This window comes from Marmota flaviventris, chromosome 3 (genome assembly GCF_047511675.1).
Source record: "Marmota flaviventris isolate mMarFla1 chromosome 3, mMarFla1.hap1, whole genome shotgun sequence".
NCBI classification, from domain to species: domain Eukaryota; kingdom Metazoa; phylum Chordata; class Mammalia; order Rodentia; family Sciuridae; genus Marmota; species Marmota flaviventris.
In genome coordinates, this window is record NC_092500.1 from 435,197 (window position 1) to 455,994 (window position 20,798).

Sequence of the window (20,798 nt, forward strand, 5' to 3'; positions counted from 1 at the left end):
AATGGGATAAGGACAGTTTTTCCAACAAACAGTGCCAGGAAAACTGGATATCCACGTGGTAAAAAATGAAGTTGGAACCTACCTTGTCCCATATGCAACAATTAATTCAAAATGGGTCAAAAATCTAACTCTTTGAAGAAAACTTAGAAGAAAATTTCTATAACACTGGATTTGGATATGACACCAAAAGCACAGGTTACAAAAGAAAAAAAAAAGTAAATTGGATTTTTTCAAAATGTAAAATTTTTGTGTGTTACCACTAAGAGAGTAAAGGAGTTGGGTGTGGTGGCACATAACTGTGATCCCAGCCACTCAGGTGGCTGAGACAGGCCAACGGCAATGTCGGCAAGGTCAAGGCCAGCCTGTGCAGGGCCCTGGGACTTGGAACCACACCTCTTCAGCAGGCCTTTGCTCAGGCGCTGAGCAACTCACTGAGATCCTGTCTCTAGATTAAATACAAAATAGGGTTGGAGATGTGGTCAGTGGTCAAGTGCCCTGAGTTCGATCCCTGGTACCCAAATTAAAAAAAAAAAAATGGAGAAAATATTTGAAAATCATGTCTGATAAAGGTTTAATATCCAGAATATATATTCAACTACAAAAAAGGCGAATCACCCAATTAAAAAATGGATGACAGAGAGAGGTGTTGTGGTGCACACCTGTAGTCACAACGACTCAGGAGGGCAAGGCAGGAGGACTGCGATTCCAAGACCAGCCTGGGCAATTCAGCAAGACCATCTCAAACATAAAAGGACTGGGGATGTAACTAGGGGTAGAATGTTCCTGATTCAACCCCAATACCACATGCACACAAATGGATAAAGTGAAAATAAAAGAAAGACAAAGTGAAAATTATTTTAAAGGAAGGAAAAGGAAGGTGGGTCTTGAATCAACTCCTCTGACTCTGACCAGCTGAATTCTGAGGTGGGCTGGGGGAAGCCCTGGTTCTGGGACTGAGTCTGTAGGAGATTTCAGCTCTCTAGGGTCCAGGCCCAGAGCACCCACTTGGTCAGCGCCCTCCCAGTCAGCACCCCTAGGGGCTCTCTGCAGCAGCACTTGGTTGCCACTGCCTGTCCCCCCTCCTTAGACACCCGTAGCACCCCACAGTCCACCTTCTCCTCACAAGAAGAAGAGCGTCTCTTCTGGGACATCTTCTAAGAGCTACGATCATAGTCCTATTTGGTCAAGTCAGAGTATGAGAAGGGAGATGAAGGGACTGGACACCTGCCCCTGCCATCGGGCAGGTCCATGTGGATGGCGGCTCCCCATGAGCCTGAGGTGGAGGCACATTCCTGCTGCTCAGGAGCTCCACTATGGGCTGGGTCAAGGAACCAGCACCTCTTCAGCAGGACTCCTGCCCTGATGGACCCCACTCTGCTGCCCCCAACCCATCGGCAGGTCCAGCTGCGGGGGACACAGGCACGCACAGGCAGGCAGGCAGGCAGGCAGGCAGGCAGAGGAGCCCACTCACCAGCAGCAGGTCCATGGTGCTGAGCCGGCAGAGCTCCTGGTGGATGCTGGGCGTGTCCGCGTGCAGCAGAGCGGCCACAAGGCGTGCCCCATGCAGGCGGGCACTGCCCAGGGGCTCCTCCAGGACGCCGACAGTGGTTAGGATCGCCTTCTTCTGTGGATACAGGGCACCACCAGTCAGAGCCTTGTTTTGTTTTTGTGCTAGGGATGAACCCAAGACCTCTCTCACACGCTAGTAAGCAATCTGCCACTGAACTACACTCCAGCCCTTCTTTAAAAACCAAAAGCATGTTCTTAAAATCTCGAGGCAAGTTTCTCAAAGTTGCTCAGGCTTGTCTCCAACTTGCACCCTCCTGCCTCAGCCTCTGAAGCAGCTGGGATTACAGGTGCATGCCACCTAGTCCCGAGATGGCCGGCCACCAGCATGGCTCCTGCCGGCTTCCTTTGGGTCACATGCCAACTGCTCAAAGGCCGGGGCCACTGCTCCATGGTGTGGCTCAGGATAGGAAAGAGTAAGGGGTGTGTGTGTGTGTGTGTGTGTGTGTGTAGGGCCCCTCCGGGGAAGAGCCCACCACTCCTCCAGGCCCATGAAGAGTAAGCAAGGGCTATCGATGGCCGAGCAGCCCAGGGACTCTCATCTGCCAAGCCAAGTGGCATAAGTCAGGGTGTCTGAGAGATGTTCACGACAGGGTGGCAGCTGCAGCCCCATCAGGACGCCTTGCTGTGAATGCCCATGGGTTCGCTGGGGCCACAGCCTCAGGTGCTGACCAAGACACCTGCGAACACTCTCAGAGGAGACGAGGTGGCAGAGCTGCGGGTACTTTGGATGCCCCAGGAAGCCCACGGTGTGCACTGTTGACTTAGCTGAGGAAATGGAACCCCTGCCTCTGCAAAGCTTACTTCAAGTAGTTGAGGAAGGGGAGTCACAGGCAGGCCAGGGAGGGTACTGAGGAAGAGCACTAGGGAAGGGACGGTCGCAGGGCAGGGAGGCAATGGCTGAGGCTGAGGCAGTGAGATCTCTGCCCCTCAGCAGGAGCCTGAGTGAACAAGGGCTCCCCACGACCTGCAGAACCCCCAACCTGGAGGCTCCTGGCAGGGGGAGGTTGTGAGCTCTCCCACTCCGGGGGCCTCCCTGGAGGTGGCAGGGCATCCAGAGATGGGGCCAGGCCTTTGGAAAGCATGTGTCGGGACCTGCCTGGCGAGGTCTGGGGCGAGGTCTGGGGGGGCGCTGTTACAACGCTCACTCTGCTGCTGCCTGTCCCCGTCACTGGGGCCTCTCCTGCATGTCCCCCAGCAGCCGAGCACACTGTACCTTTGGCGGGTGGAGCAGCAGCTGGTGGAAGTCCTTCAGCCGAGGCTCGATGCCATGCAGGACACTGCTGCTGACAGCATGTGGCCTTTCCAGTCCCTGAGAAAAGGAGTCCACCAAGCCCTCTGTCCTGTGGGTGAGGACAGCACATGGAGCCTCACCGACACCTGTGCCCTGTGCACAGCGACCCGGCCCAGCCATGTTCCGCTCACCCTCTGTCCCCAAAGAGCTTTGTAATTCTCCCAAAAAGGAATCTCAAGAGTTGACCATCAAGACTTCCAGTCAAGATGTTTGACTGGTCCAAAGAGAGGACGAAGGCACCTGGGCCCTCAGGAAATGCTGGCTGATGGCCATGAGACGGAGCTAGGGAGGAAGTACGGGATGCACGGCACTGCTGCCCCTCAACCGGCCACACTGTCTCTTTTCTTCTCCAAGCAAATTTCTAAGGTATTTATGTAAATACCTTTTCTGATGATAAAAGAAATACTTGATCACTACAGAAAAAAAAACTAAATGTATAAAGTATAAAAGCAGAGAGGTGGCTGGCTCTTCTGTGAGCCTGATTTTATACCATCCCCTCCCATCAGATGCAGGGCTGGGCTCAGCCCTCCAAAGAGGCCCAGGATTCTGGATTTGTGAAGATAAATCAATACTCCTAGTGTCTTAAGTTGAGAAAACTCTTATAATATCCTAAATTTTGATTTTAGGTAATAAACTAACAGCTACATAGTTAAGAGGTATTGAGGGAGAGACTGCAAAAATCTCACTACAAAGATTAACCAATTTCTTTTCATTTTCCTGGTTTTTTTTTTTGCTACCAGGGATTAAAACTGGGCACTTAACCACTGAACCACATCCCCAGCACCCCCTTTTTTAAAAAAAACTTTATTCTATTTTACGTGGTGCTGAGGATCGAACCCAGTGCCTCATACATGCCAGGCAAGTGCTCTGCCTCTGAACCACGATCCCACCCCCCCCCCCAAGCCCTTTTTTATACTTTATTTAGAAACAGGGTCTCACTGAGTTGCTTAGGGCCTTGCTACGTTGCTGAGGCTGGCTTTGAACTCGCGATCCTCCAGGGCTGCTGGCAGTACAGGTGTGCCCCACCATGCCGGCTCTCCCTTTCTTTTTAAAAAGGCATAGGCTGGCAGTGCCAGGAATTAGTACAACTCTTCCCAACATGTGGGACTAAGAAAAAAGCAGTTGGGCCGGGGCGTGGCTCACTGGTAGAGCGCTTGCCTAGCATTCGTGAGGCACAGGGTTCAATCCTCAGCACCTCATAAAAATAAATAAATAAAATAAAGGTATTGTATCAATCTACTAAAAACAAAGCCAAGCAAAAGAGCAGTCACTTTGGGAGAGCAGACCATGTGCTAGAGCAGAGCAGGGAGAGTGTCCCAAGACCCAGGTCCACAGACGGTGCTCAGGGGCAGGGCAAGTCCACGGGGTGGTGCCAGGAACAGCAGCACCTGCTGAGCTGCCTGAGGCTGACAGCTCTCATCTGAGGCTCCCGGGCACCAAAGACGGCCTCCTCTGCCTGGGTGGCTCTGCCAGCACCTGGTCTGCTGGGTCCCATGTGCTCCAAAGAAGTTTCACACATCTCCTGAAATTTCTACCCAGAGTCCTAGAAAGGTTTCAAGCCCCTGAAACCCAAAGGGACTCGACCTTTCACCTAAACTTGCTCTGCTGCCTCCCACCTTGAGCTGGCGTTCTCCCGCCCCGGCCTCACCAGGCTGCCAGCAGCTATACTTGAAGACTGTGTGGTGGCCTCCCTCCCCAGAGTCACAGCACAGGGGGGCCTCCATGCAAGTGCCACCTTTCCCCACTCACCCCAGGACGACCCTTGCTGTGAGGGATTGTCTCTGATACATGGGGCCTCTTGGGGAAAGCTCCCTGACCAGCAGGCTCCACCACCAGCCCATGCTGACTTCTCCTTGAGGACCCCAGGGCCCAAGCTCGCCTGCCTACTGTACTTGGCATAACACATCGCTTCTGTACACAAGCTGAGCTCCGGGGCCAAACTGGGAGCAGTGAAGGAGGAGAGGCCATGCTTCTGTTATGTTTGTCTCCTAGGGCTCTTGTGCTAGCAACATGGTAGGTGCTGAATGTACCTGGTAAATGAAAGAGGTGCAGGACAGCCCCTGAAATCAAGTGTCTGGTTTAACAGATGGCAGACAGGTTAGCTGCTGTGTTCATGGGGTTTAGGAAACAAAGACAAATAGAGTCTCCCTGCCCTGGCATGGCAGGTAAATATAAACAAGCAGCTGTGTGTCAGAGTGGAAGCCCTGTGGCAGGTACGCCACACACACACACACACACACACACACACACACACACACACGTGCACGCACCCACATGAGCTGTGGGAACTTGTCAGGACAGTCCTGGGAAAACTACATCTATTCTATACACCTCTGCAAACTGGTGGCAATGTGTGCCTTCCAGCTGCAGGGGACATGCCTGATGGTCAGGGTCAAAGAGGACTTGGCCACAGATGTGAAGTTGACCTTTCTGACCAGGGGCCTCTATCCACACTTTCACTTGTGTAGGCAAAAGTTCACAAAACACAAACAGCACAGTGTGACCACTCTGGACAGCCACAGTGGTCACATGGGAGCAGCACACACCACTTCTGGGGGAGAGGCTCACCCTGCCCGCCTGGGCTCCAACAGGGCGAGCAGCACCTGCGTCCCACTGACCAGGCAGCTCTCGGTCTGCTCTCCATCAAACATGTTCTTCAGCAGCTGCTCCACACAGTCCTGCCTGTTGGACACACACACCATCACTGCCTGTCAGAGCAGGAACAGACACTGCAAGGACACTTCCTTCCCCGAGAGCTCCCACCTCACCCTGACCCAGCAGGGGCCTCACTCTGGCACCGCTCAGAGGAGACAGTGTGCTCCCTGCCTCATCTGGTCGCAGAGGTACACATAAGCAAGCAGCGTGGGCCAGTGGCCCAAGGCTTGCACAGTGCCCCTGCCCACTGGCTCCAGCACTGCTTGGGCCCTCCTCCCTGGGCTTTGAGCCTGAGGTGCTGCATCTGAGCAGGTGGCAGCATTCCTGGTGTTCAGAGTGGGCCCCAAGACATCCCCACAGCTCAGAGCGAGGCCCTCCACACCAGGCCCACCAGCACTCACGATTCCAATGTTGTGAGGAGGGGATCTGGTTCCAGAGCCTCTGGTAGCTGACTGCTCTGGTCTCTGCCCAGCCTGACAATGTCACAGAGTGCCTGAGAAGCATTTGACTGCCTCTGAAAAGACAGGGAAGCAGTCCTCAGCCTAGGACAGCTGCCAGAAACCAGCCCCTGGCCCACTACAGGCACCCCTGATGAGTCAGGCCTTCTCTGAGCCAGGTTTTTGCAAAGACTCACAGACTGTCTGCTGTGCCCATTGTCAAGATGTAGATCTGGTTAGACTAGGATTTTAGCTGTGCTGAGCCACCCCAGGAATTAAACACAAGCCCCAGATGGGCAAATATGCTACACAGATGTCCTTCTACAGCTTTGATCCCTGTTCTGCAATATGCTGAATATATGATGATGTTGATGGTTTTGTATTTTAAGTTTAATGAGCCCCCAACCATCCCCTCCTGGAATGTATGCCCTTGTAAATCTGTCTCCTTGAGTGTGGACTGGACCTGGTCACTCAAGCCTAAAGAGAATGCAGCCAGTGAGGGCTGCTCCTGCTGAGATGAGCTACCCCTCAGCACGAGCCCCTGTGGCACAGAGCTGAGGGAAGGACAGGAGCTGAATGCAACCAAGTCCCTCAGACTACAGACCTGGACCCTGGCGTGGAGCCCGAGGCAATGGCAGTCTTGTGTGACACCCTGAGCACAGAAGCCACTAGGCGTGGCCAGATCCCTAGCTGCACAAACTAACACTGCTAGAGACAAAAAGTACTTTTGTAGGGGCTGGGCTGTGGCTCAGTGATGGGCACTTGCCTCACACATGTGAGGTACTGGGTTTGATCCTCAGCACTGCATAAAAATATGCAAGTACCGTACCAACTACAACTAAAAAAAAATTTAAAGACTACTTTTGCATCACAATTCAGCTTCATATTTGTCATTCAGCCACAGATAACTCTATTCTGTTAAAATTGTTTTTTATAATATATATACATGTATCAGTTTCATTTTTTCAGAGAGCTTAGGACTGGGACAGTTAGACCTCATTAGTCCCTCTGAAATCATGTGCTTTTTTTTTTTCCTTTTTGTAGTGCTCCTCATCAAACCCAGAACCTCATGAATACAAGGCAAGGGCTCTGCTACTGAATTATACTTCTAACAATGTTATATATTGATTTTCAGTAAACAAAACACTGCCTAGACATCAGCACTGATTAAAGGAAGGGAAGTATCTCATTGGTCTCATCAGAGGAAGGGAGTGGCCTGCCAGCTCCAGAGTGGCAGCAGGTGCTCCGACGGCCAGGTGCAGGGCCTTCCTGAGAGAAGCTGGTTCAGAGTCACTCACGTCTTCATCCTGATGCGGATGGATCAGTTCTACGAGTCTCTGGATGATTTTTTCTTCATTAAGCCACTGAAAGGGAAAAATGCCTGTGAACCGCTCTGCTTACATCGAATTAAATGAAAGGAAGGTCCCCAGTGCAGTAAAAACCCAAACACCAGGTTACCTGGGATAGAGACTCTGACCGACACCCTGTTCCCCAGACCCAGGAAGAACCCAAAGAACACCATGCCTCAACTCTGGGAGCGGCCCAGAGTTTAAAGGGTGCACCACCATCTGTCTGTCTTAAGGCCAGCGTGTAGACACCCAGAATGAGCTGCAGCCCTGGAGCCCAGCAAGACATGAAGCCTGAAAAGCACTGGGCCTTGCTGCTGGGGTCAGGACAAGCAGCGACGCTGTTGTGACTGCAGGGGTGCAGTGAGGGCGGGCAGTGGGCTGGGTGGCGGTGTGGGCACAGTGCGGCTGGTGCACCTGTCCCTCCCATGCCCTTGGCACCATGGCCTCAGTCTCCTTGTCTGGAGATGGGATGCTGCCCCTGCAGGGCTGCTCTGCAAACTGAGTGAAGAGACCCGTGGGTGGGGGACAGTGGCAGAGTCACGCAGGCTTCCCAGCAGCTGGCACCAGGGCCAATGTGCATGCTGTGCTCACTGTATAGGCAGCCTCACAGAGAAGTGAACTACCAGCCTAAAGTGAGGACACCCCACTTGGTGACACCTGATTCCCCAGGACAGAAAAGGGCAAAGCCCCCAAAGCCCACTTTATTTTACTTCAAATATGTAGTATGAACATAGTGTGCCAAACAAGAGCCAACCCAAGTTCCCCTTGGGGCTGGGAAACCTGCTCTTTCCAGGCCGACAGCCCCTTTCATGGTCTGTCCAAACCTGGAGCAGGTGATCGGTCTCTGTGGAGCCACCACCAGCTCATGCCTTCCTCATGGATCACCCAGGCTTAGAGCCCACACCTCACTGTGCACCAAAGTCTGGGTGGGCGCCTCAGGGGCCAGGCCGAGAGGTGAGGACAGGGCTGGAGGCAGAGAGTTCACCTGGTTTCTGTATACAGCAGGGGCCAGAGAGTGCTGAGGAAGAAGAAACCTGCATGCTCTTTGCTCCTGAATGGGCTGAGATAGGACAAAGTTTCAGGAAGGAGCCCTGGTGGTGCTGGGGGGCTGCTGGAGAGCTGGGGGCAAGGCACTTGGCACTGAGAGAGTGGGAGGCCATCCCCCCGGCACTCACATGTAGGACCTCCTGGCGGAGCCCAGCTGGCTCCACACAGCTGACCAGGCGTAGCAGCAGGTCCATGAGGGCCGAGGTGCCCATGTGCTTCAGCACCAGGCTTATGAACTTGTCCTTCTTCTTCAAGAATGTAATCACCTGAAATCAAGCACATCTAGTAAGCAAGCAGGGCCACCCCTGATGACGAAGGGGTACTTCATCCAAGGACTTTCATGAGAAAGACTAATCTTCAGTTACAGTGTGCATGAGCAGTGTGCTTGGCTGCTATGCACAGCCACGTTGAGGTTTCCTAGAAACAAATGGTGCAGACGTGCTGCCGGGGAGGAGGGCCACTGGGGAGGAAGGATGGTGGTGCAGAGGAGTGGGGGGGAGGAAGCCTGGAGTACAAACCCCAGGGAGCAGGAGTGTACAGGAGGACAGCTCCTGCAAGAACCCAGGAGTGGCTGAAGCTTTAGGAAAAAAGAGGTGGGTGGTGACCACTCTCAACAAGACATCAATGTGGATAACAAAATGAGCCTCGGAGCAGGGAAACAGCACCCCAAATGAAGAGGCGGCTGCTCAGGTGCAGATCAGAGCAGCAGAGGAGACATGTGAACTCTGGGCTCAGACCTGTCTGCCACGAATCTGCAAACTCAGCCCAGCCAGGTGTAGATAAGGGACATGGGCTGGAGGCTGAGGTAGATCCAGCACTTTGCCCAAAAAGATGGGCACTCGGGGAATCTCAGACTGTTGCTGAGATGATGCTGTAGTTTGAATATGGTTCCAAACTTCAAATGCTATAAGTTCAATTCCCAAATTAACATATGTTAAGGTATTTGGGGGGAGGTGGCAATAGGACAGTCCCTGTAGGTCATGAACGAGGGGTCAGATGGGGAAGATGGGGGCTGGTTCTGGTTGGAAAGGAAAGGAAATACAGTGTTAATACCTTCAGGACTCTTCCCCAGCTTCAACCAGTTGCCAAGGTCACCTGTCTCTAGGGGACTGTTCCTCCCTGCAAGGAGCTGTTACTGAGCAGACCCTTGGGCAGCTCCCCTCCTGCCTGTACCTCTGGGCAGCCTCCTTCTGCCCTGGGATTACTCCACCTTTTGGGTCTTGTAGGCAGGATGGGAGGAAGAGAGGGCTTGAGAACAAAGGAAATCTGAAATGTATAAAAGGGGCAGGACACCCCCACTTCACTGGGACGCCAACTTGGAACCCCTCCTCTCCAGAGGAGCCTCGTCCTTCTCTCTCTCTGTTCTTTTTCTTTCTTTTTTTGGTCTGGGGATTGAACCCAGGGGCACTTAACCACTGAACCACATCCCCAGCCCCATCTCATTTTATATTTTATTTAGAGACAGGGTCTTGTTGAGTTGCTAAGTGCCTTACTAAGCTGCTGAGGCTGGCTCCGGCCTCAGCCTCCCGAGTTGCTGGGAACACAGGTGTGTACTACTGCGTCCAGCTCTGTTCTTTTTTAATTTTTTTTTTTTTTGTAGTTGGACAGAATGCCTTTATTCTATTTTTTATTTTTATGTAGTGCTGAGGTTTGAACTCAGTGCCTCAGGCACACTAGGCAGGCACTCTTCCACTGAACCACAGCCCCTCTGTTCTATTCTTTAAATAAAACTTTTTGCTCTTGCCTTGGCATTTCTCTGGTATTCAATCTTCAACACTAGGGAAATGGGACTCAGATGGTTTCATCCGGAGGTGGGCTTTGGGAGGTGACTGGAATCAGATGAAGTCATGAGGGGTCCATGCTTACACCAGCAGGTTCATGAGGAGAAGAGACTGCTTTGTCTTGCCATGTGGTGCCCTGGGCCTCCTTTGGACTCTGCCCTTCCTGGATGCAGACCCTTGACCTTGAGCCTCCCAGTCTCCAGGAGAAATAAGTCTCCTTATAAATTACCTATGAATATTATTCAGCCATAAAGAAGAATGAAATTATGGCATTTGCTGGTAAACAGATGGATCTGGAGACTATCATGCTAAGTAAAATAAGTCAGACCCGGAAAACCAAGGGCTGAATTATCTCTCTGATATGTGGATGCTGACACACAATAAGGTGGGCAGGGCAGATGGAAGCTCAGTGGCTTAGACAGGGGAAATGAAGGGAAGGGAGAGGGGATAGGAATAGGAAAGACAGTAGAATGAATGGGACAGAACTTTACTGTGTTCACATATGAATAACAATCAGTGAAACTCCACATCATGTACAATCACAAGAATGGGATCCTAATTAGAATAAATTTTATTCCATGTGTGTATAATATGTCAAAATACACTTTTTTTCCCACTTGAGTACCAAGGATTGAACTCAAGAGGGCACTTGACCACTGAGCCACACCCCCAGCCCTATTTTGTATTTTATTTAGAAACAGGGTCTCACTGAGTTGCTTAGTTCCTTTTTAAAATTTAATTATTTATTTTTAGTTGTAGATAGACACATGCCTTTATATTTATTTATTTATTTTTATGGGGTGCTGAGGATCGAACCCAGTGCCTCACCTGCACTAGGCGAGTGCTCTATCACTGAGCCACAATCCCAGCCCCAAGCGCCTTGTTTTTGCTGAGGCAGGCTTTGAACTTGTGATCCTCATGCCTCAGTCTCCCGAGCCGCTGGGATTAGAGGCATGTGCCACCACGCCCAGCTGCACAAATAAAAAAAAAAAAATTAAAAATAAAAATAAATAAATTACCCACTTTGTAGCATTCAGTTACAACAACAGAAAAGGGACTCAGACAGATGAGTAAGAAGATGGGAGGAAGACTGAGGGGAAGAACAGAAAAAGGGGAAGATGACGAAGTGAGAGAGGAGGAAGGCATTCTGAAAAGGATGACTAAGTCTCTAGAAAGACCAAGAACAAAACAGAAGATTTAAGTAACAATATCAGGACTGCAACAGGGCCACATTATACATCCTTCGAACAGAGGAATTCTGACGAGTGAATGAGAACAGCTCTAAGCCAATCTGTACAAATTAAGCAGAATAGAGAATTTCCTTTAAGGAGAAAAAACACTTAACTCACATGAAAAAAAACTGAGTTATTCTGGAATACCAAAAGAAACAGAATTTAGGACTAAGGCCACCAGAGCTTCTGGGCTCTCAGAGCCTGGTCAGAGACTTCTACCAAACACCTACAAAGACTCTTGCAGAGAACAGGCGTTGAGGGACCGTGTTCCATAGAATTGTACAATTGTATAAAACCTTCACTCTAAGACGTGACAAAGGCATTGTAAGAAAGGGAAGTTACAGGCCAATCTCATTGATGCCCACAGGTGCAAAATCTAGCAATACAAAAGAAAGAAAAAAATATATCACAGTCCAGTTCGGTGTATTCCAGGAACATAATGTAGGTTAACAATAGAAAACTAATTACCATAATTCAACTGTTAATAGAGTAGGGAAATCATAAAGTTGATAGATAAAGTTGACTCAGTAGATAAAGACATTTGATAAATTTTAACAACCATTCATGTTATAAACTTTCAAAAACCTAGAAATGAAGAAAACCTCCTTAAGTTGTTTCTTGTTCTTGTTTTGCTTGGTTTTAGTGCTGGCAACTGAACCCAGGGCCTTGTGCATGCTAATCACAGACTACACTACAGAGCTGAACCTGCAGACCTCTAAGTTGGATTAAAAAACAAAACTAGAGAGCCAGGTATGGTGGTGCACACCTATAATTCCGGCTACTCAGGAAGCTAAGGCAGGAGGATCATGAGCATGAGGACACTTGGGCAATATAGCAAGAACCTGCTACAAAAAAGAAAAACAAAAGAGAAAAGCCCATGAGTGCTCCATGACAAGGACCCTAATGAACTATAAAATGTTGAAAGCTTTTCCTTAGGTAACAAGCAAAACAAGGAGGCCTATTCAATATTGTACTAATGTTCCAGCCAGTGCAATAAGGCAAGAAACAGAAGTAAAAAATATATATATATACCATTTGTAAAGGATAAAAGTAATCATTGATAATAAATGACATGATCTTGTATATAACTAAAAAAGACTATAAAAGTAAATTATCAGAATTAATAGTAGTTTTATTGATAATCACCAAATCTGGAATCAACTTAGGTATCCTTCAACGTGTGCATGGTTAAATAAACTGATACTGCTATATCATGTAACTCTACACAGCAAGGAAAAGGAACAAACTACGCTGGGCTATGGCTCAGGGGTATAACGTTGCCTACCATGTGCAAGGGCATTGATTAAATCCTCAACACAGAAAACAAAAGAGGGTAGACAAATCATTGATATACACAACAACTTGGATAAATGTACAGGAAATCATGCTGAGGGGAAAAAAAGTGAATACCCAAAGAGTACATATTTCATGATTTGATCTAAATAATATTTTGAAATGACAACATTTAAGAAGGGAATGGGGTGTGGCTGTAAAAGTGCACCACGAAGGACCTGTGGTTTCTGAACTTCCTGTGTCCTGTCTGTGATGGTGGCTGACGAATGCCCGCCCACATGTGACAAGCTGCACAGAACATACACACACACAAAAATGAGTGTAAGTGAGACTTGAGAAATTCAAGTGAATCGGGAATTGCACCAACATCAATTTTGGTTGTGATGCTGAACTAGTGTTTTTCTAAATGCCACCCCAGACAAAAGCTGGTCAAAGCATACAAAGGTTTTCTCCACATTATTTCATACAACTGCATGTGAACCTGCAATTTCTCCATAAAAATCCAATTTAAAAATAACACAGTAATACAGGATCAACTTCTTAAGAATAAATCTACTGAAAGCTATGCAGAGCCCTCACAGAGGACTGCAATGCATCACAGAGTGACCCAGAAGCCCGGCTCCCGGCTCCTCCATGACTGCAAAGAAGGGCCTTGATGTGTGACCCAGCACGAGGCTGCATCTCATTCAACAAGCAGGTAGCAGGCCATTTTTGGCCTGAGTGCTGTAGCTTACCAGTAAAATTGTAAAGAAATATCTGAAAGTGGCAGAGGATTGTGAGCAGGCAACAGTAAATCACAAGATTCATATTCCAGTTACAGGCAGCAAATGCAGATGCAGGGGTCTTCCCAGGCCTCTAGTGACCACCCTCCAACACTACAAGAACAATCTCAAGATCCCCACCTACAGTACTGCTGCCACCACTGTTCATGGCCTCCCTCTCCCTCCTGCCCAAGGGTACACAAACACAACTCCTATGCTGCTACTCTTCATTTCTACTCTGCTTTACAAACAGATGCTGAAACAGTCCTCCCGGATCTCTCACAAATCTTGGCTTTATGACCTGATATAAGATGACATCCCCCTGAATATTCAAAACATGCCAGCAGAAGGGAAACAAATGACCTTTGTTATGGTTTAGATATGAAGTGTCCCCAAAAAGCTCATGTGTGACTAGAGTTTAGAGGTGAAGTGATGGGTAATGAGAGCCTTAACCCAATCAGTGCATAATACCCTGATGGGGATTACCTGGTGGCAACTGTGGGCAGATAAGCTGTGGCTGGAGGAGGAACTAGGGTATGTTTTATCTGTGGTGAGGGGGGAGCGCTCTCGCACGCTCTCTCTCTCTCTCTCTCTCTCTCTCTCTCTCTCTCTCGGTACTGGGGATTGAACTCAGGGGCACTCGACCACTGAGCCACATCCCCAGCCCTATTTTGTATTTTATTTACAGACAGGGTCTCATGAGTTGCTCAGTGCTGCTGGGATTACAGGCGTGCAGCACTGCATCTGGCTCTCTGCTTCTTGGTGCTGTGTCCTCAGCCACTTTCCTCCACCACTCCTCAGCCATGATGTTCTGCCTCACCTAGGGCCCTTAGGAACGGAGTCAGCCATTTGTGGACTGAGACCTTTGAAAGCACCAACCAAATAAACTTTTCCTCCTCTATGTTGTTCTTGCCAGTGCTTTCGGTCACAGTACTGAAAAAGCTGACTAAAATAACCTTTCTCAGGGCTCAAGACACAGACACCAAGTATTATTTTACTCCCTGAATGGACACTTGATAATGTTAATTATGGCTAATATTTTGGGGATATGATAATCAAGGGTACCCTTTTTATTTTTAGAAACAGGGTATCTCTAAGTTGCCCAGGTTGGCCTGGAACTCACTATCTTCCTATCTCAGCCTCCTAAGTAGCTGGGATTACAGGTTTGCTCCTTTGCACCCAGATGGGGTCATCTACTAATACGTAAAAGAAAAAAAATTCTTAGAGATACGTAATGAAATACTCACAGAAGAAAGGATCTGATATTTGAGATGTGCTTTGAAGTAAACCAGTAGGGATGGGTGAGTGGAGGTGACAGAAAAGAAGACTGGCAAGATGGGTGTCAGGCACAGCCCACCATCAGGCCTCTCCTCCCGGTGCCCACAGAACGAAGGGGCTGAGGCCATGTCAGTTCAGACACAAGGCAGGAGAAGCACCTTACTACAGCTGAAAGATGAACTCCTTCTCCCAGACCTGGACTTCATCTATATCTGTGTTGACTGTGAAGCAGTAGTGCTCTGGATGCCCAGACTCACCACCCACACCAAGCACAGACCCGAGAAGGGGCCAGCCAAGGTTCTGCCACAGTGAAGTCATGGCCCAGGACTCCTGCCTGTGCTCTCAGTGGCAGGATGAACTGGCCTGGGGTGGCAGGGTGTGCCACGTGTTCCAGAGATGGCCATCAGAAGCATATTTGGGAAGCCACCTTCTCCCTTAAACTCTAACTCATGTTCCAGCCACTCACTGTTCCACCTATGTCCCAGTAAGCAGTCAAAATGCTGTCCCTGCAGCCTAGTGACAGTTCACTGGTGACAGCCTGATGATGACTGTCACTGTCCAAAACACATGTGCTTCACACATCATTACCTGTTCAGTTTTCCTTGCAATGAGGTTGCCAATGGTCTTGCTGAAAAAACTGGCCAGCAGAGGGTTGAGTGGCGGCTCCTGGTCCAGGAAGTCGTACAGAAGGCTCAGCAGACTCTCGTCCTCGCCTAGCCTGTCGCTGATCTGTGGCACATCACAAGTCAGAAGCTCACAGGCTGTGTTGGGGTATCTAAAAGGGCACAGTGCAAGCACTGAAGGTGAAATGAGACTTCCCAACTCTCAGGAAGCTGCTTACATAATCTGCTTCTTATGGAACAGACCCATGTGACAAGGACACAGCACTGAGCACACCTCAGGACAGAATAAAAATAATATTTTTCTGTGAACAACTGGTGTGTATTTTTTATATATATATGTGTGTGTGTGTGTGTGTGTGTGTATATATATATATATATATATATATATATTCAACTGGCGTGTATAATATTTATTTATTTATTTATCTATCTACTTATTTATTTATTTCAGTACTGGGAATTGAACCAGGGACACGCTACCTTTGAGCCACATCCCCAGCCCTTTTTATTTTTAAATATTTATTTTTTAGTTATAGTTGGACATAATATCTTTATTCCATTCATTCATTTTTATGTGGTGCTGAGGATCGAACCAAGGACCCCACATGTGCTAGGCGAGTACTCTATCACTGAGCCACAATTCCATCCCTTCCCCAGCCCTTTTTACTTTTTATTTTGAGATAGGATCTTGCTAAGGTGCCCAGACTGGCTTGAACTTAAAATCCTCCTCGCTCAGCCTCCGGAGTTGCTGGGTCACAGGTGTGAACGACCTGGCTCCAGCTGGTCTATTCTGCCTACTAGAAGGATCGGCAGGACCCTCACCCCAGCCCCTCTGGTGGCCTTCATCTTCCGACTCTACTACATGGCTTGATAGCCTTTCTCCTGCTTCCTCCTTCCACCCCAGGTCTCTTGCCTCCTGTCTAACCACCCTGTTTCAGTGTGACCAAGTCACAAGCACATTTGTCACCCCCTCTCCATCAGAAGCCTGCCTTTCCTCTCCTGCCTATGTCCTTGTCCCTTCATGTCGATAAGCACAGACTGGAGAAATGCCACATCTGCTGTTTATGATACAGTGTAAGTTGTACGGAACTATGTAATCAATTCCTTATTTAGAAATACTAATAACTGAATAATGTACTTTTCATTTGATAAAAATGACTACATATAAAATAATTCTTAGCCCATTATATGTAATCCCATAATGACATCACTATGTTCTCTTGTTAGCATCTGGCAAGCACTGGTCACCTCAGGATGGGCACACCTGCCCAAAAGCACCCCTGAAGGCCTGAAGCTCTGCCTCTCATCCGATGCATCTGGGAATACTGCGGAGTGGAAATAGACTCAGCAGGCCAGACACCAGGGGGGTGTCCTATGGAGCTGAAAGACTGTCCCTATACTGGGCCATTACCTGACTCTGTTATCTGGGGTTTTCTCACCTGCATGTAGAGTGAGGATACATGTCCTCCACGGTTTCTGCAAGGGTGACAGGGGCTAGGGTTTACAGAGCAAGCCACTCCCATGCACAGGAAGCACTTGGTTGAGGTCTGCTGCTATGACCTTCCCTTGCCAAATGTGGTTAATGCCTAAGTCAAGGTGCTTCCAAGGTTGGGGGGGTGGGGATGCGTGGACCTGGGCTTGAGAGAATCTAGAGGAAATAACTGGCTAAATGTGGTGACTGTCCATATGTAGAAGGGGGGTCCTGGCTGGCCGTGGGCTGGGTGCTCCTCCTCAGCCCCCACAAGAGTGAGCAGCCTTCAGAGCTCTGAGGGGCCTGCCAGTCAGAGGCCCAGCAGTAGGGAGCTAAAAAGCTGGTCTGGGGACCAGAGAGAAGTGTGAACAGTGCTGCAGGCACATGGGCTAGGTGTGTGGAGAGGGTCCTGAGGGCTGGGTCAGCGTGGGTTCCTCCTCACTGGCTGAGTTCTGTCTGTGAAATGGAGTAGCCAGTGTTCACCTCATGGGCTGTTTAAGACTGGACAGGGGACAACACAGGGCCACTGAGGGCAGAGGGGCCAGAGAGCTGGGTGGCAGCACTGCAGGCTCTGTCTGCCAGGTCTCTGAACAACAGCCTAATGAGTTCTTCCCAGGCAGTGGGGACCACGCAGACCCCACAGGATGAGGAACCAGGAAAAGCACAGACCATGTCCTGTGGTTCCCAGAGGCCAGGGAAAGACTGGATCTCACCCACACCCATCAGAGGAGCTAGAAGAAGCTGCTTTCCTGAGGTCATGTCTGTGGGGGAGACTTAAGACTGTCTCCTTACCCCCTTTATCTGTGTGTTATAATCACAGGAAGTGCTTTAGTAGTTTCTGAAGTTCATATCAGGGGACCGGGGAGATGGCGGAGTAGAGGAGGCTGCTTTCCAGGCAGCTCTGTGGTGTGAGGCCCAAGGTGGAGGACAGACAAATGACCCCTGTCCCCACCAAAATGCTAATGCAGCCATCACCACTGTGGAGGATAAGGCAGACACCTGCTCCTGCCAGAGCTGCTCCTCGGTTATTGTCCTCCCTGCTGACAACTGTAAACCCACCATTCTTGTTTACTGTGTCAATTAATGTTGCAGACACCATAGTAGGATCTGGGTATTGTACTTTAACACTGTTTACTGTTTGTTGTTGCAACAGTTGTTACTATTGTTTATTTTGCCCCCAATTCTGTGAAGTACTGGGAAACTACAGGGACACAAAAAAGTTCATAGGTTAAGAGATTTGGCTGCAAAACTAAACACTCCCTCACATTAGTCCAACCAAAGAAGAGGAGACAAAAAGCCCCAAACGAGAACCCAAGGAGGAACAACCAGAGAGGGAACTCAGACCCTAATCCTTGGTATCTACTCACACATCAAAAAGAGAGAGAAGTCCCCGAACAAGAGACAAGTACATACAAAAGGGCACGCACAAAAAAGGAGGCAGAGGAATCCACTTCAGCTGATGCCCAAGAGCAAGACCTCTAAAAACACGAGAAAACAGGCAAAGCCTCATCCCCCAGCAAAGGAGCCCACCGATAGACAGGTGGGTGAAATTCCAGAGGAAGATTATAAAAAACTTATTAATGAAAAAAGGTTCAATGAACCGAAAAAAGATCTAAGGAAGGAATCAAGACAGCAACTGTAGGACATAAAAGACCATTTTAATGAAGAAACAGAAATCGTGAAAAGAAATCAAGGGGAATTCCTAGAAATCAAAGATAAATCAATCAAATTACAAACTCACTGGAAGGCATCACTAAAAGACTAGACTGTGTTGAAAATAGAATCTCACCTTTGAAGTCAGAATTCAGGCCCTGAAGACGGGCTACATGATCTTAAGTACACAGAAGGTAATAAAGGGGAAAAATTATAGAACATGACCAGAATATACAAGAACTCTGGGACAACTTTAAAAGACCAAACCTGAGAATCATTGAAATAGAAGTGAACATGGAGATACAAACTAAAGGCATAAAGAATATTTTCAGTGAGATAGAGAAAACTTCTCCCATATCAGAAATGAGACAGACGTCTACATACAGGAGGTTTACAGGACCCCAAATAGACCAAGCCAAATGAGAACCTTGCCAAGATATATCATAATCAAAATGCCTAACACAGAAGATGAGGAAAGAATACTAAAAGCCTCAAGGGAGAAACATCAGGTCACACTGACAGGCAAACCAATAAGGTTCACTTCTGATTTCTCTGCTTAGACCCTAAAATCAAGGAGGGCCTGGAATGAGATACTCTAAGCCCTAAAAGGAAATAACTGTCAGCCAAGGTTACTATGCCCAGCAAAACTCAGTTTCAAATTCAAGAGGGAAATAAAAACATTTCACAGCAAGAATAAACTAAAAGAAGGCCGAGGTGGTAGAGCAGTTGCCTAGCATGCGTGAGGCACTGGCAAATCCCCATCAAACTATCAATGACATTCTTCACGGAATTAGAAAAATCAGTCCTAGTTTTTCCTGAGGGAGCAGCTGGGTCGAGAGGAATGTGGCCCTCTCCTCTTCCAACATGGCGTGTACTTGACCCCTTTCTGTGTTCTCTGAAAAGGGGAAGTCATCTGGCAAAAATGTCACTTTGTCTCCAATTCGACCAGATATTTTAAACTTTGTTCATACCAACTTGCATAAAAACAACAGGCAGCCCAATTCTATCAGTGAATTAGCAGGTCATCAGACAATGCCGAGTCTTAGAGTACTGGCAGAGCTGTGGCTCGAATTTCCAGAGTTGGAGGCGGTGAGACCCATCGTTGTAGCCAGAGTGCCTTTGGATATATGTGTAGAGGAGGCCCCACATGTGTACCAACCAAAACATCGCATCACTGGCACCATGGAGTGAACACAACCCCAAAGCAATATGCCATCTGCTCTGCCTTGGCTGCCTCAGCCTTAGTAGCACTGGTCATGTCTAAAGGTCATTTCTGGTATTTATCCAAAAGATCTAAAATCAGCATACTATAGTGACACAGCCACCTCCATGTTTATAGCAACACAATTCACAATAGTTAAATTATGGAACCAGTCCAGATGCCTATCAATAGATGAATGGATTAAGACATTGTGATACACACACACACACACACACACACACACAATGGAGTTCTGTTCAGCCAAAAAGAAGAATGAAATTATGGCATTTACCAGTAAATGGATGGAAATGGAGAATATCATGCTAATGAAATAAACCAAACTCAGAAACTCAAAGGTGGGATGTTTTCTCTCATATGTGGAAGCTAGAAGAAAAATGAAGGAGAAGGAGAAGGAGGATAAGACAACCTAAAGAACAGATCAAATACAAATTAATAGATGAATGAAAGAAAGTCTAGTAGAATAGAGGGAGGAGAAGGGGTGAGGGGAGGAGAATGGGAGGGAAAGGGGGATCAGGAATTGAATAGATTTCCATGCATGTTTGTGCTTGTCAGAATGAGTCCTAATACTACGTATAACCATAAAGCTCTAATAAGAAAAAAATTTATAAAAGGAATAGGAACTCCAAATAAACAAGGCAGACAGAGCACACAGTCTAGGTAATATTCCCTCTCAAACTCCTACTCAAAAATGCAAATGATTAAAAAGAAAAGAGAAGTAGAAATGACACTGGACTAAGAAGACAGAGAGTAGCCGGCCAAGCCCAGGGAAGACAGAGCACAAGGTGCCCAGAGGGAGGTATCAACTGGAGTGAGGGTCCAAGCCATCCGGCTCCAGAGGCCTAACCAATAAAGGAGAGGCTGGTGAAGGCAAGTGGGATGGGAACCATCAGAGCAGGCACTGCCGGGTCCACAGACCTGGGGAGAAGTCAACAGCTGAGCTCCTGATTCAGTGATGCCAGGCACATCAGAGAGGAGTGACATGATACAGTCCAAGAACAGGGAACTTTGTGAAAACAGCATGGGTGCCCCTAGGCCCTCCTTCTGGGTCAGCACCCAGGATGCTAACAAGCCTATATCCCACCAGGAAGAGAGAAAATGACAGAACAAAGAGAAAAAATCAACTAGCTGTCATCTAA

At 48.4% G+C, this 20,798-nt stretch overlaps 1 protein-coding gene across 14 annotated transcripts in view; it reads right to left on the reverse strand.

Moving 5' to 3' along the window:
• Positions 1 to 20,798, reverse strand: part of Ppp6r2 (protein phosphatase 6 regulatory subunit 2) — a 96,285-nt gene that overhangs the window by 14,661 nt on the left and 60,826 nt on the right. For 12 of the 14 annotated variants that reach the window (XR_011706963.1, XM_071609360.1, XM_071609361.1 and 9 more), the window contains 7 exons: positions 15,282 to 15,468; positions 8,477 to 8,614; positions 7,251 to 7,316; positions 5,917 to 6,029; positions 5,429 to 5,542; positions 2,783 to 2,909; positions 1,472 to 1,624 (listed from right to left, as the gene is read on the reverse strand). Coding sequence is in view for 13 of the 14 variants with exons in the window: in XM_071609360.1 (XP_071465461.1) it covers positions 1,472 to 1,624; positions 2,783 to 2,909; positions 5,429 to 5,542; positions 5,917 to 6,029; positions 7,251 to 7,316; positions 8,477 to 8,614; positions 15,282 to 15,468 (898 nt within the window). In the remaining variant the exon portion in view is untranslated. Of the gene's footprint in view, positions 1 to 1,471; positions 1,625 to 2,782; positions 2,910 to 5,428; positions 5,543 to 5,916; positions 6,030 to 7,250; positions 7,317 to 8,476; positions 8,615 to 10,957; positions 11,053 to 15,281; positions 15,469 to 20,798 lie in introns of those variants that run through there. The other 2 variants (XM_071609364.1, XM_071609365.1) reach the window with 2 other exon arrangements.